Source organism: Ceratotherium simum, chromosome 3 (genome assembly GCF_057802395.1).
Source record: "Ceratotherium simum simum isolate JZ-2026a chromosome 3, ASM5780239v1, whole genome shotgun sequence".
Lineage (NCBI taxonomy): Eukaryota > Metazoa > Chordata > Mammalia > Perissodactyla > Rhinocerotidae > Ceratotherium > Ceratotherium simum.
Window position 1 is genome coordinate 59342959 of NC_141902.1, and position 17053 is coordinate 59360011.

General features: G+C 41.1%; 1 protein-coding gene across 2 annotated transcripts in view; it reads right to left on the minus strand.

The window, feature by feature from the left end:
• Window positions 1-258: 258 nt before the first annotated feature.
• INTS14 (integrator complex subunit 14) overlaps window positions 259-17053 on the minus strand; it is a 32901-nt gene continuing 16106 nt past the window's right edge. For both annotated transcript variants that reach the window (XM_004421710.2, XM_087428541.1), the window contains exons 7-12: window positions 16943-17035; window positions 15005-15149; window positions 13189-13322; window positions 5246-5364; window positions 3165-3230; window positions 259-1164 (exon numbers count right to left, since the gene is read on the minus strand). In XM_004421710.2, coding sequence (XP_004421767.1) covers window positions 913-1164; window positions 3165-3230; window positions 5246-5364; window positions 13189-13322; window positions 15005-15149; window positions 16943-17035 — 809 coding nt within the window. In that variant the 3' untranslated portion in view covers window positions 259-912. The remainder of the gene's footprint in view (window positions 1165-3164; window positions 3231-5245; window positions 5365-13188; window positions 13323-15004; window positions 15150-16942; window positions 17036-17053) is intronic.

A 17053-nucleotide genomic window follows, 5' to 3' on the forward strand; every position in this document is an offset into this window, starting at 1 on the left:
CATTGATGATGTAAATAAAGCCTGGAGAAGTTACATGACTTGCCCAAGGTCATGAAGCTAGCTGATGAATTGGAATTATAATTGTCGATAATTATCTGTCAGAATCTACCTGGATGGAATCTGGCTTAGGCAATGAGGCCTAACCAGTGTCAGAAACAAGGAAGTCAATATGGAGCCCCAAGAACCCTCATGATTAAAGAATTTGTGCCACTTAGGAAGTTGAAATTATATTCAAGTGATATGACAGACCAAAAGACAAAGACCCAGTAGTTTCCCTGTGAAACTATTTTATAGAAAATCAAATATTTTATTTTCATTAAAAAAGAACCTTGAAGAAATGGGAATCATTTTATACATTTATGGTTGCTGTTTAAAAGTCTGTCTCAAGACATACCAAAGCACCTAAGAGTTACCACCAAGTTTTTGCTCAAGTTCTAAAACTTGGTGGTGTTGGGCTTGTACGTAGCAAGTCCCAGACATTCTGGGTTGCTCATTTCAAGGACAGAAGCTTGAAAATGTCCTTATGGTTGAGAGAGGAGAGAAGAGAAGATGCCTTTCAGAAAGCCAGAGAACCCTTGCTGGTTAGGTTTCCTGAGGAAGGTGGAGAAAGCTTTGTGCTCATTAGTCCTTCAAGCTTCTCAGGAGATGTGTCCATCGTGGGAGCAACAGTCGTCTTTTGGGCTTAAAGACTCTGAGCCTCAGAAAGCTATGGTCAAAGCCCAAGCAGCCAAACACCCTTCAGAACCCTTCTCAGACGGTAGCGGAGTCATTCCAACCAGCAAGTGGTGCTTGTGAGGCAGCCTCAGGGAGGTCTTTGGGTGGCTGTTGCAGAGATGATCAGACTAGAAAGGTTTTTATCCCAAATCATTTTCACTTGAAATGAAAAAAGAAGGCAGGCTCCCAAAGTCAGCTTCACATTCTTTCAGTGCTGCTCCCAGAGAAGTCTGTCTGCAAAGGTGTGATGTTGTGGTCATACCCAGCATACTCGGAGGTGCCAGTACTGGCCAGCTTGAGCTGCTGGGCAGCATGGGTCAGCTGGAATGCAGCATCAGGGTGGGCTGTGTCAGGCAGCAGTGTGCATTCCCTTTCCAGCATATCAGCCACCCCTTTGAGCAGGTCCAGGAAACCAAAGGCCAGGGCAGCCTTTCGTAAACGGTTCAGCTCCTGAAACAAGAGAAACACCAATGTTCCTGAAATGCATTTTCCTCATCACATACTTTCAAAATGTTCAGCTTAGAATAAGTTCTCCTTGATCCCCGAACTTAAGTGAGCATTTTTATATGAGAACAAATGCTTGTACAGAGATGCCAATAACAAAGGAGTGTGATGACATGACTGGGAAGCAGTTCCTCTGCAGGTGATCAGACAGCCAGGTAAGGAAAACAGCTGTCTGAAACAGGCTGTCATCACCACAGTCAATAAGCACTTAAGCCAAACATGGTGAGACACTTTGCATACGTCATTTCGTTTACTCATAACTCTAAGGAGGATTACTTTTCCTGTTACTCAGGTTTGGAAAAGGCTTGCCCCAAACCTCAGAGGGCTCTTAACCCTCCGGTGCCTCTGGCTGGGCCGCAGACTGAATGACAATGAACATGTTTTGAGGAGGCTCTGAAGGAGTCAGGAAGTCTGATGTGAAGACTGTCACAAAAAGAAAAGTTGAGTAGTGGGTGGAGGCAGAGAAATATGAAGTGCCCCATCAACCACATAGCAGTGTGATCTGGGCAAGCTGTGTAGCCTCTCTCGGTCTCAGTGGCCTCATTTACAAAACGAGAAGGCTAACCTCTTCCTTGCCCGCTGCAGTCATCTGGTAGAGGCTCTCTCCAGCTCTGATAGGCAGGATTTTATAAAACCAGAAAAGAAATGGGCTTTCTGACCACCTCTCTACTGTCATCTGTTAACAAGGGAAAAGTTCAGAAGAAGGCCAGAATACAAGTGTGCCATCTTGAATAGACAGCTGACAGTTGTGTGTAGAAAGCTCTGCAGGGAGATATGGGCTACAGCCAAAGGAGTGGTCATCAAGGGCCTGTGTGAATTACGGGCTTCAGTTGGGGGGGGTATGGTGGGCTGAGCAACTCTTGCTGGCTGAACTCTGATTAAAGTTGCTCTTTCTTGATTTCACCAGCTCACTACAAAATTAGGTTTGAAGACAACAGTGACATAAAGGTAATGAGATAACACTCAGACAAAGTAGCATGTATATTCTCCCGAAGAGATGCTAGCCTGGGGCTGCTTGTGTGTACCATATTTTAAGATTAGCAAACTAGGACACAATCGACAACACAGCATACCTCACACTGCCACTTAATTTAATTTCAGTCAAACACCAGAAGGACAGGGGAGAAACAAGGAGTGAGTTTAAATGCCTCTCCCCACCCCTTGTAACTTTATTCTCTCCATCAATGGTTCTGGATTAGCTGGAGGGCCATCCTTTTGCAATTCATAAATGTGCAATTTTAGAAGTCATTCCTGGAAGCAGCTTCTCTGGTACAGTAAGAATCACCATCTTGACTTCCTGGGCAATCACCATCCCAGGAAGTCACTTACACTGGTAGCTTGGGGTTAGACTGGATACCATTATGGGAGTGGTGAGGAGGGTTGAGGGCTATGACCCACACTTCTGTCAGCAACTTCCTTCAGCCATCACAGCAGCACCACCAAAGAGAAGCCTTTCTGCACAGAACCAGGCCGTTTAAACACTTCCAATTCTTGGATTTTAGCGCAGCAATGGACCTATCACTTCTACAGAACCGACTTTACGGATAAAAAACGGAGGCATAAGCCATACATTTCTTTTTTTATTTTTTGAAGAAGACTGGCCCTGTGCTAATATCTGTTGTCAATCTTCCTCTTTTTCTCCCCAAAGCCCCAGTACATAGTTGTGTATCATAGTTGTAGAGTTGTGGCTCTTCTATGTGGCACACTGCCTCAGCATGGCTTGATGAGCTGTGAGTAGGTCCAGGCCCAGGATCCAAACTGGCGAACCCTGGGCCGCCAAAGCGGAATGCACGAACTTAACCGCTATGCCACTGGGCTGGCCCCCTAAGCCATACGTTTCTAATTCCTGTCCACGTTCACTCTGCTACCCCACACTCTAACTAATGTGAACCATTTATTTTTGGCACACATCCCAGGGTCCTCCGCTATAATTCTGATAGTCTCACCTTATAAAACGTCTGGGTTTTTTCAGGTAGTTTCCTTGCATTTCTTAAAATCTTCTGTACATCTGTCTATCAAGGGTAAAAAGAATTCAACATTAGAATTCTGTGGTAAAAGGGGAAAGAATACAAAAGGATGGCTTTAAATGTTTAGAGAAATGAAAATGAGAATAGAGTTAGTGTCAAGATGAGGATCCCTTCTGAGTTACTGTCACTGTTCTGTTCAACATTAGTAAAGCACTTCCCTCCTTCAAAATGCTTGATGAATAAATTCCTTGGTGACAGAAATGAACTTGTCTCATAGAAACATACCCAGTAAACCCATACATCTATGGCCAGCTGCTTTTTGACAAGGGTGCCAAGACCATTCAATGGGGGAAAGAATAGTTTCTTCAACAAATGGTGCTAGGACAACTGGATAGTTACATGCAAAAGAATGGAGTTGGACCCTTGCCTCACACCATATACAAAAAATTAACTCAAAATGGGTCAGAGACCTAAATGTAAGAGCTAAAACTATAAAACTCTTAGAAGAAAACAGGGGTAAATATTCATGACCTTGGATCTGGCAATGATTTCTTAGTGATGACAACAACAGCACAGCAACAAAAGAAAAAATAAATTTGATGAATGTTCATAGCAGCATTTGCAACAGCCAAAAGGTGGAAAAAATCCAAATGTCCATCAACTGAATGAATGGATAAACAAAATGTGGCGTATTTATACAATGGAATATTATTCGGCCATCAAAAGGAATGAAATATTGATACATGCTCAACATGAATGAACGTAGAAAACATCATGCTAAATGAAGGAAGGCAAACACAAAAGGCCACGTATGATGCCATTTATATGAAATATTCACAATAGGCAAATCCATAGAGACAGAAAACAGATTAGTGGTTGCCAAGGGTTGGGGGAAGATGTAAACGTAGAGTGACTTGCCTAAGGTACAGGGTTTCTTTTTGGAGTGATGAAATGTTCTAAAACGAGATAGTGGTGATGGTCATATAACATTGTGATTGTACTAAATGCCACTGAATTGTATACTTTAAAATGGTTGAAATGGTAAATTTTATGTTATATTTCACCACAATAAAAAAATATACCAAGATCAAAACAAAATTTAAAAAATAATTTTAGGAAAATTCAGTTATTCTTCTGACAGGGTAGTGCTGGGGTCAGGGATGGCAAGAAAGAGGGAGAACCTGATTTTCCAACAAAGAGAAGAGGCCCCTGCCCTCTTAGCCATGGCAGGATGTGTACAGTCTCTGTGAAAGGGAGGCTAGAAGAGACTATGCCATCAACTGAAGCTACTTCTGTTGTCAGGTGCCTGATTGCCTCTTCTCACTTACATTGGACTCATTGGAGGAACAGAGAAAATAAAGTGGTGCTCAAATGAGAAAAAAGGCTCAAAAAGTGATCTTTAAAAATAGGTATAAATGACTTTATGTCGATGGAAGGAGAAATGTCACTGACTGCCTCGTCTAAAAGCAGCATACCTTGATAACAGCATAATCTTAGCTTCCCATGGAAGTGTTTTTGTGGAATTACAGTGTAATGCTATGGCTTGGTTTCTACTGTGGGAATGGAAGAAATAATCACATGAAGATTTTTACCTCTTTCTCAAAATTGTTGTTAAAGATAACAGCCATTATGTTATTCAATGCCTCACCATGTTAAAAATTTTACATTAAAATTCAATGCCAGGAAAATGTGTCTCTCTAAAACTGATATGCTTCCTTTTATCAGCCAAGAAACACCATATAACCCTACATGTTTCTTTTTTGACCTTGGTAGCAGGAAGCTCAGAGCCAAATACAATTATCATTTTGCCTTGGGTTCCTGGCACAATTGTCTCCCCTCTTCCTCTGGGTTTTGTATTGCTCTAAATTTTGTGAAAAATGATTTTGCTATATAGCTGTTTTGAGCTGCCACCTCAAATCCTTTTTGGAAATAATGACAAACATTAGAAGTAAATGAATTACTAAGTATCAAAGGAAGGGAAAATCAAATCAAATGTCTGCCTGCCTGCCAGAATCTCTCCTCCTGTCCCCAGTGGAGAGCATCATAAATGGTAATGTTACCTGCAGGCCACTGGGTTTGATCCAGACAGTCACATTCTGGGCATAACTGCGTTTGTTTTTGGGCTGCAGGGGGAATGGGCTCTTATTGTCATCCTCACCATAAGGGTTTTCTTTAGCATCTTAAAAGAAAAAGACATTCTTGAAATGACATCTGGCAAAACACAATCAATTACATTTCCAATTAGGCTAGAAGCTCTCTGAATCATTCAATCTTCTACATCCTGTTACCTCCTTAAGAAAATCCATTAACTTCAGTCAGGTTAGGCAACCTGTTCTCAATAGAGAGCCTCTGAAGTAGGAGACCAATCAACTGAGGCCCATGTAAGTGAAAAACAGCTTAATGTTTTTAGAGAAACAAGCTTCATTTATCTGCTTTATAAATTAAGGTCAGAGAGAATAAAACTAATACAACAATACTAAAGTACATATTTAAAAAATATATATAAACACATACCGCAATTCTATACAGTCTAGCCCAGCACTCTCCAACAGAACTCTCTGCGATGATGGAATGGCAGCCACTAGACCATGTGGCCACTGAACACTTGACGTGTGGCTAGTGTGACTGAGGAACTGAATTTTAAATTTTATTTATTTTAATTAAATTTAAATAGCCTCATGTGGCTAGCGGCCACTGGATTAGACAGCATAGGTCTAAGCACTGGGAAAATTAAAAATGAAAAATATATATTGCTAAATTAAGGAAAAGGGCAAGGGAAGAAATACTTTTTTGGTGAAACATACCCCACTTTATGGCTTATTAGTTTATTGCTTCCAAAGATTTAAAGCCATGTTGGTTTTATAGCCACATGGATAAACAAGGGTGTCTGTTTTTCTACCTGCTCCCTGAGCCAATGAAACTCTGCCACAAACTTACAAAGCACACTTACATCTACTGGCTCATTTTATCCTTATTATTACCACCTTCTGGGGTCGAAAGAGCAGGAATCATTTTCCCAACAACTTCAGGGAGCTTAAATCCCTTGCTCAACTATTCATGTTGAAAACTCAAATCAGCTCAGTTTCTAACTGAGCCAGAAACTCTCTAATTCTGATTTGGTCATTAATTTAAATGCCTCATACTGGCCCCACACTACCTCCTCCTGCTCCCTCCACAAAGTATTGGCTCAGCTTTGCAGACACATTTCCATGAATACTTGTCAATATATAAACCTTTTTAGTCAGGCCAAGATCCCAACAACATGTTTATTTCCAACTTCCTGGCCACTATTCCTGGAATGCTCTCCTCTCCTCATTCATTTATTCCTTCACTCACTTATTCATTCATTATCTATAGTAAGAGCTCACCATGTACAAGCACTGGCCTAGGAACTGTGGCTAGAGAAGATAGTTTTCTGGCCTCAAGGAACTTACAGAATAAAGAATATTAAATTCCAACTATGTACCAAACACTTTGCATATATAATTTCTCTCCTGACAGCAATCCTAGGGGGTAGATATTATTAGTCCCATTAAAGATGAGGTAACTGACGCTCAGAGAGGTTGGATCTTCACAGGTGTCACAGTGACTCAGCTGGGCCTGGTTCCAAAGCCAACACTTTTTCCATCTCTCAACACTGCCATTCCTCACCTACCCAAACTTACATTCCAGGTCCTATCCCATCTATCTTCTCCATGAAGTTGTCCCCAGTTCTTCTGGCAGACAGTGATTTCTCTAGGTCTTTTTATCCTATAGCACTCAGTATCAGTACCAAACATCTCAACACCTAATCATAGCCTATCTCGTACCATCTCTAATTGTTTGGAGCCTATATGTGGTAACTGGCTTAGCAGACTGGAAATACTGCATTTACGAAAAAAAGAACAAGAGATTCTTAGAAGTAAGAAATATGGGAGCAGAAATAAAAAAACAGTTGCAAGATAAAGTTGAAGATACTTTACAGAAGGTAGAAGAAAAATGGAAAAATGGGTATAAGATAAGAAAATTATACACACACACAAATCATAAATATATGTTCTAGAAAGGGAGAACAGAATACAGAGAGGGGAAAATAAAAAACATAATTCATGTTCCCAGGACTAAAGAACATGAATTGCCAGATGGAAGGGCCCACCAGAGTGCCCAGCACAATGAATGAAAAGACCAACAAGTATGTACATTGTTCTGAAAATCCAGAACACCAGGGACACAAAGAAGAGCTTCAAGGACTGCAGAGGAAATACAGATTGGGGTCAAAGCCCTGGCAGTTAGCATGGCACTAGACTCTCAGCAGCAACACCGGAAGCCAGAAGAGACAACAGAGCAATGCTTCAAATCTCTACGGGAAAACAATTCCCAACCTAGAACTCAATATTCAGCCAAACATATCAATCAAGTGTAAGGGATGAAATACAGACATTTCCAAATATGCAAGATGCCAAACATTTACTTCCCATGTATCCTTTTCTCAGGAGGATTCATGAATCAGGAGATCCAGAGGAGAGATGTGAAGGGAAGACTCAGGATGACAATCATGCAACAGGTCTAGAGAACAACGAGTCCATTCATAAAACAAGAAGAGAGATGACTCTAAGAAAAAAAAAGGAAACTGACAAAAATACCTGAAGACTGTATTTCACTTAGGTAGGAATTAGTGATAGGTACACAGGAAACAGCAAAGACAGAAAAAAAGAAAGAAAGCAGAGGAAGGCCCTGAGAGAGCCTGGAGTGAGGGCTACTCTCATCTGCTGCTGGCTCCCCCTACAGTCTGGCTGCCCAGCTCTTTCTTGGAGTTTCTGAGGAACCTAAGTGCCTTTCCAATAAAGCCTTCTTTTAATTGAAGTTAGTCAGCATACATGTATCTTCCCTGCTAGAAAAAAGGAAAAAAATATATAATAAAAAAAAGATGGGCCAGCCCTGGTGGCCTAGCGGTTAAGTTCAGTGTGCTCTGCTTCGGCGGCCCAGGTCCAGTTCCTGGGCACGGACCTACACCACTTGTCAGTGGCCATACTGTCACAGTGGCTCACATATAAAAAGAGGAAGATTGGCAATGGATGTTCGCTCAGGGTGACTCTTCCCCAGCAAAAAAAGAAGAAAAAGAGTGATAAGTGAGGCAGGGAACAAAGGAAATGTAACTTGGTATACCACATGGCTTAGTTATAAATAAAATTTACATCATCCAACATGGACAGAATACTGATTTAACCAAAAAGAACACTATAACCACACTGGAAGGATAGCGGGAGGGAAAAATGTGCTTCATGGGTGGGTGCGTGGGTACGGTGGTGGTAAGAGAGCTAAGTAGTCATCCTTAAAAAGTCAAAAAATGATATTTAAAATGAAAAAAAAAAGTCTAGAAACAGCTATATACTTATATTATTTAGAAATGTAAGTAAATACCAAAGGAAACAAAAGTTCAAAGTGGTTGTCTCTAGGAACAGAATTAGGGAAGTAGGAGGGATAGGTATAAACAAGAGTACTATTTCGCATGCTTTGCTTTGATTAAAAAAAATAATAAAAACAGCAGGATCTACCATTATTATGTGTCTACTGTGTGTCAGGCACTTTATACACTCCCTCAATCAATTCTCTCAACAACCCTCGAAGGTAGGTTTTATCACCAATTATTACTTGTTCCCATAATGGCAATCTCAACCTGATAAGACTGTTGTGAGAATTAAATGAGATGATACACTTCATTGTGTCTAGCACAGTGCCTGGCACAAAGTTAACTTCAATAAAATGTTAGCTCTTATCATCCTCATTGAAAAGAACAGATCCAGAAGAAGGAAAAAACACATGGATACAGGGCAGAGTAAACAGCTGTTCAATTTGAATGAAGAATACATGTAACAAGCCAAGCATTGCTAGGTTGGAAGCTAGATCAGAAAGGAATTTGACTGCTACTATCTTAGATTATGGACAGGCATCTGTGGTGAAAACCATCACAATAGTCTAGGTCAGGGGTCAGCAAACTTTTTCTGTAAAGGGCCAGACAGTAAATATTTTAGGCTCTGTGGGTTATATGGTCTCTGCTGTACCTACTCAACTCTGCCACTGAAGCAGGAAAGCAGCCATTGATAATACATAAATGAATGAGTGTGACTGTATAATAAAACTTTACAATAAAACTTTATTTACAAAACAGTGGGCTAGTTTGGCCTGTAGGCCATAGTTAGCTGACTGCTGATCTAAGTGAAAGGTAAAGAAAGCCAGAACAAGGTAAGAGCAGTGAGAGTGAAAAGGCAGAATGAATGTAGGAATTCTACAGAGAGAGAATAAACGAAGTGAGGAATCTCTCCATCCTAACACACACACACACACACACAAACACACCACTTCCTCTGCCCTGTGTTCTCCTCCAATTACTGCCCTATTTGTCTCCTCTTTGTGGCCAAACTTGTCATCTTCATTTCCTCATCTCTAATTCATTCCTCAACCTCTCTCCTGGCTAACCATCCACGGAAGCTACTCTTATACAGCCACCAATAATCTCCTAGCTGTCAAGATCAAATGACTCTTGATTCAGTGTCCTCTACTTTCCTCTTGGTTTCTATTCCTTCCTAAAACTTTTTAATCATTTAAAATACTCATTCTACAGTCTCTTTCAGATTAAGTCCTCAAGGTGCTAATTGACCTGCTGGCCTTCCTTCCAAGGAGATAACATCTTTACGTGATTTAAAAACTTTTTCAAATCATGACCTCATCTTCAGTGGAGATTTGCTTTTTTCTACAGAAGTCCTTTTGCCCTGGGTTGTAGAGGTATTCCTACAGAGACATTATATTAGCTTCTGGAGGATTCCCCATGGGTTTCATTGCTTCAGAACCAGTTTTTACATTATTTGGTTATGGAGGTCCCCACTTCAGAATGGCTAGTGTCAATCTGCATGTGCAAGACTTGAGCTTCAATTTCTCATAGACTTTTAAATTTCTTTATATCTAGAGAAGCAGGTAGAAACAATGGGTAGAATTTTTCTTGTCATTCTCTCACTGAGAGGGCAGACCTTCCACATTCCCAGCTTTACTCAGAGATTTCAGTTCTTTGTGTTGTTTGGAACCAAAGCCAAGTCTCCTGCCCCTGTGTGAGTTTTAAAACCCAAGCCCCTGGATCCTAGCTCAAGAGTTGGCAAACTATGGCTTGCTGCCTGTTTTTGAGTTACGAATGGTTTCTATATTTTTAAATGGTTGGGGGAAAGAAATCAAAAGAATAATATTTTGTGACATATAAAAATTATGTAAAATTCAAATTTTGCTGTCCATAAATAAAATTTTATTGGAATACAGTCACTCCCACTCATTTACATATTATGCTACAATGGCAGGGTTTAGTAGTTATGACAGAGACCATATGTCCTGCAAAGTCTAAAATATTTACTATCTGGCTCTTTATTGGAAAAGTCTGCTGATCTTTGGCCTAGCTCTAGGGCCAATGTTCAGTCAAAATCCTCTTTAGGCTTCAGTGGCAAAAGGCATCCTTCAGACCTTAACTGACATGCATGCACATGTGTATGAGACGTTGTATTTCCTTCTTGAATCTCTTTATTCTCTTGGCTTCTGTGACATCACTTTCATCTACTTTTCTTCTTTCATCCACCTATTCCTTCTCATTTTCCTTTACTAGCGCCCTTCTCACTGCCTCTAGTAGTTGGTCCTTTCTAGGGGTGTGCTCTTTGGCTCTCTTTTTTCCGTAATCTATATACTATCCTGAGGCTAGGGCTTCTTAAAGTGTGGTTATGGCTCACCTGGATTGTAATCACTTGGGTAATACTAAAACTGTAAGTTCCTGGGCCTGAATCCAGACCTACTGAATCAGAATCTCTGTAGGTGGGACCCAGGAAACAGAATTTTTTTTTTTTTTTCGGTGAGGAAGACCAGCCCTAAGCTAACATCCAATGCCAATCCTCCTCTTTTTCGCTGAGGAAGACTGGCCCTGAGCTAACATCTGTGCCCATCTTCCTCTACTTTATATGGGACGCTGCCACAGCATGGCTTGCCAAGCAATGCGTCGGTGCACGCCCGGGATCCGCACCAGTGAACCCCGGGCCACTGCAGCAGAGTGCGCGCACTTAACCACTCGTGCCACCAGGCCGTGCCACCAGGCCGCCCCACCAGGAAACAGAATTTTTAAATAAGTTCTCCAGGTTTATTTTTGTACACAAAAACTCAACTTTGTGAACTACTGCCCTAAGCAATCTCCCTCATTCTCACCATTTTAACTGTCAGTGATATGCTTATAACTACAAAATTGTATTTCCAACTATGCCCTCTCTCTCGAACTCCAGACTCTCACAGGAATTGTCTCTAGCCACGTCCACCTAAAACTCATAGGCATAAAACTCAACACGTACAAAAGATATTCTCCTCAAATCTACTCTCCCTCCTCTGTTCTCTGTTTCAATTAATAGTAACACCTTTCACCCTGCAGCCCAGGTCAGAAACCTGGCATCATTCTCAACTCTTCTCTTTCTTTTATTCTCATACCTAAACACTGTGAATTCTATCTCCTAAATATCTTTTGCATAGATCTCACCCTCTCTATCCCCAGACACTGCCCGTGTTCTGGCTCTCATCTTCACATCTCCAGGACTGCCACAGTAGACTTCTAATGGCAGGATGCCCTTACCTTTTCAAATCCACACTCCACAGAGTTATCTTTCTAAATGCAAATGTATTATCCTCACTTGGATTTCAGCCATACTGTACAACCCCAGGGGGCACCAGTACCTAGAATACAAAGTCTCCTAACTGGTATTTCCATTGTTCTCATTATAGCCAGAAGGATCTAATCATAGTACTCCCCTTCAGTGGCTTCCCAGTATCTGCAGAATAAAGTTTCAGCTCTTCACATATCAGATGAGGTCTGCCCTGCTCTAGCCACTGCCACCTCTAACCTACTGTCTGGCCCTCCCACCCCCACCCTCACATTTCATGCTCGAGCTCCTTTCTTTTCTGTAGGTGTTCCATTTGTCCAGGATGCCCCTTCTTCCTTCAGTGGCTCAGCAAATTCCTCTTTTTCTTCAGAACTCAGCCAAGGTGTCCCTTGTCTGTGAGGAGTCTCCTGAGTCCTCTAGGCAAGCTGATCATCCCCTCTGATCTTGTGCCAGTCTGTGTTTATTATTCCACTTTCCACTAGGCTTTGAGCAACTCCTGTTAACTCTTTTATCCCCTAGACCTGGGACAGAATAGGCTGCTTAGTAGATGTTCCTGAACTTGAAATGGGCCCAGATGAGTCAAGGATGACTCTATAGTTGGAGCCTGAGTACCTAGGAGTACAAAGGCCTCAATCAGAAGGAGTAGGACAATCAGAAGAAGGAACAGTTTAAGGGGGAAGGGGTGAGAGACAATGATTTCGGTAACAAACATGCTGAGCATGACTGTGGCAGAATATCCAGGTGGAGAGGTCTAACTGGGAAATGGAAATACAATATGCAAGTTCCAGGGAGAGATCAAGCAGGATAAAAATTATAGATTTGGGGAATTCTGCAGCTACAAAGGCTGATGAAATAACCATGAGAGAATAATAACCCAAGAGAAGAAGGCAAAAACAACATCTTGGGAATCATGAGGCAAAAGGAAAAAAAGACAAGACAAGAAAAAGAAAAGTTGCCAAAGAAGGTAAGTGCCAGGAGAACGCAGTGTTAGGAAAGCTAAGGGAAACACTTTCAAGAAGGAAGGGGATTAAATTATCCAGGACTGACTGGGTGTTACCTGGGTTGCAAATAGTACACTAAGGAAAAAAAGTTTATGGAGAGTAGCTTTTCACTCTAAGCAGTTAGAGCATTTATATTCACTTAAAGCAACCCAAATGTTGGTTTCCCCTGAGCTGTAAAGTTAAAAGTTCAAATATCAAACTCTCTTGGGGTTCTCCATGTACATATCCTGCATCAGCGACCACAGCATACCCATAAGGGAGACCACACAGCTCTCTGACTGCACAGTCAGAGCCATTCAGAACAGCAAAGAGAAAACAAAGGCAATAAGTAAAATCTGATCTGGGTGATACCTGAAATAGGACCCAACTGTGCCATTTTCCCTAGCCATGGGAGAGGTTCTGGGCCAGGCTCAAAGAGAGACATCATGAGGTTTGATTTCTTCTTGCTGTCAGCTTGCGAGTAGAGCATTCCATGCCATTCAGGACTAGACGGAGAGAAGATGGAAGATCAGAAGGACATTAAGCCTGGGACAGTCAACTTAAATAAGTCTAGCCTGTTTTTTTTCTCTTGAGAGACATGGGCTTCAGCTTTGAAATTAGGTGCATCACTTTTACTAAAGCCAAACCCTAAACCTGAAAATGCATACTGCTGCCTTCTAATATTACCATTCCTCTGGGACAAGTATTATTATTCAGGAAAAATTATATAGATATGGAAATCAAAAGCAGTCTTAAAAGAGACCAAAAACAATCACAAGAGCAGCAAGTAGCTGCCGGGGTGGTGAGGAGTAAGGGCTGCCACCTATAGGTCTTTTCAGCTGCCTCCCTGAGTCATTCACAGCAGCACCAACACAGGGAAGCCCTTCTAACACAGGGCACTAAGCCATCACCTAGCTCTGTCTCCACTTCTGAAAGGGTTCCAGGGGATTCTCATAATCAGAGCCAGTACAAATAGCTTGGGTACCAAGAAATATAGCAAACTAATACCTAATAAGAATGGCATTCTTCTTTTCAGACCAGCTAATTTTAATTCAAGCAGAAGTGGAGCCATGCTTCCTCTGAGTACTCTTAACCTCTTGATCTTCTATACTAGTAACCCCAGGTGATGATCAGTCACCTCTTCTTTCCTAACAATAGGTATTATAAAAAGGGAAGCAGAGAGTTTTGCAAATTTCGAGACTGCAGTGAATGTGAAAGCTACTAGGGCCTTCCTCATAGTGAAGGAATACAGAGTGGTTATGAGCATGGGCTCTGGAGTCAGAATGCATGGGTAAGAATCCTGTCTCTTTCATTTACTAGCTGAGTGAACTTGAGCAAGTTTCTTGACCTCTCTAAGCCTCAGTTTCCTCATCTGTAGAATGAGGATAATATTGACATCTCCTGTATAGCGTTGTTGTGAAGGATTAAATGAGTTAATATATGTAAAGTGCCTAGAGGAGTGCCCAGCATATGGTAAAATGTTCAATATTATCAGCATCTTTTTGCACTTAGCTCTACTCCCTCATTTTATAGCTGAGGAGTCTGTGAATATGGCATAAGATCCCACAGCATAGCTATGTTAGCATAGTTAGTAGCACAGCTGAACCCAGGTTTCTTAGATAGGATAGAAAAGAGGAAAATTGAGACAGGATATAATAAAAAGCAATATAATGAAAAAGCTCATTGTGTACTTATTCTAGGGGATGATTTAAAGAGCAGTTTAGAAGGTGATGGGGGGGCTGGCCCTGCGGCTTAGTGGTTAAGTGCATGCGCTCCGCTACTGGCAGCCCGGGTTCGGATCCCAGGCGCACACCAACGCACCGCTTCTCCAGCCATGCTGCGGCGGCGTCCCACATACAGCAACTAGAAGGATGTGCAACTATGACATACAACTATCTGCTGGGGCTTTGGGGAAAAAAAAAGAGGTGGATTGGCAATAGATGTTAGCTCAGAGCCGGTCTTCCTTAGCAAAAAAAAAAGAGGAGGATTGGCATGGATGTTAGCTCAGGGCTGATCTTCCTCATAAAAAAATTTAAAAAAAAAGGTGATGGGAAGTGAGAAGGGTAAGGCAAGGAGAGGAAAAAGGTGATGAGGACCTTTCTATTTCTTTCAGAAAAGTCTGGGAAATACTTCAGTCTATAAATTGATTCTCCCTTTCACTCAACCAAAGGTAAACAAAGTTTCTTACCCTAATTGAACTATCGCCACCATTCCTTCCACTTTTAGACTGCCATGGAGCAGGACACAGAAGTTGGGTATTTTGCCTGCAATCTGATTGGCTGAATTTTCATCTTCATTGTCATCAGTTATGCCTGTACCCACCTCATCTCCTTCTGTGAAAAGAAAACAGGTCCCACTGAGATTCGCTACAAAAACCTCAAACCCCAATTATACTCTCGGCTATTTCTAGCCTTGGAAGGAAAGTATACAGAGTTATAAAGGAATATTATAACAAGTAATAAAAACTCATATTTTGGTTTTCCAACATTTACATAAAAATCAGTTTTCACATGTTATATGAATTCCATTTATATAAAATATCCAGAATAGGCAAATTTATAGCGACAGAAAGGACATTAGTGGTTACCTGGGGCTGAGGAAGATGGGGGGTTAGCAGTTGATAGCTAAAGGGTTTCTTTTGGCGATAGTAAAAATTCTAAAATTTGGATTCTAAAATTGACTGCGGTGATGGTGGTGCAACTCTGTAAATATACTAAAAACTAGTGAGTAGTACACTTTAAATGGGTGAAGTGTATGTATGTGAATTACATTTCAGTAAAGCTGCTACACAAAATAATCAGCTTTCTACACTTTCTACTAGGACACTCAGCTAGATGCTCTCTGGGGGTTTCAGGCACCACCTAAACAGAACCACAGATTCAGAGATGTCAAAAGTGTTCTCAACTGACAATCTTCAGGCAGCACATGCATGGGAGCCCTCAAAGGTGAACAGTGATTACTCCAAAAGTGAACAGTGATTACTCCAAAAGCTTCTTGACCTGACTCTCCAACTCCAGGTTCTCTTATACACTCTGTTGACAGATGAATCTTCCTACAATTAACTTCCTTCTGGAACTATCTGTCTACTCAATCTCACTCAAAGACTTTCTAATTCAATAGGAAAAACTTGCCCAGTTTAGCTTGACATTCAACAGCCCTTACAACAAGGCCCCACTCTGCCTTCCCATACTTTCCTTTCCACCCTTCCCCGCTACAAACTTTTCATTTTGCCCACTTTCTTTCTTGGAAATTTATATGGGCATACAGAATTCTCCCAGGATCTTAGAAATAAGGGAAACTTGGTTGTTATCAATATCAATATCAAGAACAATAAGGTAAATTATAAACACAATGATCACAATAAGCATCTGTGGCAACATATCAAGATCAACATATCTGTGAATGTGTGATTGAGGATTATAGAATACTCAACACTCCAATTGAGATAACTGGGCATAAATGGAATGTGATCATAACTCAGTGAGTGGAAACTTGATTGACTACATATACTTCTCGGAGAAAGCAAGTGAATATAAGCTGGATGGTCAGCTTAGAACAGAGAAAAGAGAAGTTTAAAGCGCTAGAGACTAACATTTCTAGAGAGATGCTGAATTTGGGAGATGTGACTTTACAGTTCCTGGAGAGGTATATTCCACAATGATGAGGCCTCAAGGGCCTGGATTCATCCATTCATTCAACAGTATTTACTGAGTATCTACTATGTGCTAGGCACTGGCAAAGAACAGATGTGGTCCCTCCCCTTGGGAAGCTGTATTTGACTTCCACATTCATCAGGCAAACCTCTAAGAACTATTTCGGCTTCCTCAGCATTCTCCTACCAGAAGACACGGAGCCCTGGATAAGAGACTAAGCATTCTCATCTCTAAAGAGGACTTCTACTGTAAATTAACAAAGCAACATACAATAAAGGTGTCAAAATGCTTTCCATGGCGTAAGGTAGCAAAATTAGTTTTCTAGTATATTAGGCAACATTCCATGTTTAAAAAATTCAATCCAATCACTATTCTTTTTCCCCAAATTCTGAAAAATGGGCTATCCTACTATCTAACACTCAAGAATACCTTTAGATAATAAGATGCTTCATATGAACAGGAAGAGAACTCACCTTTGTTAAGTGCTATAGGTAGGACCAGATGTCTGGAGAGAACTGGGGGACTTGAAATATCAGCTATATCAATAAATCCCACTATTTCCAAATCTAAAAGGAAGGAATCAA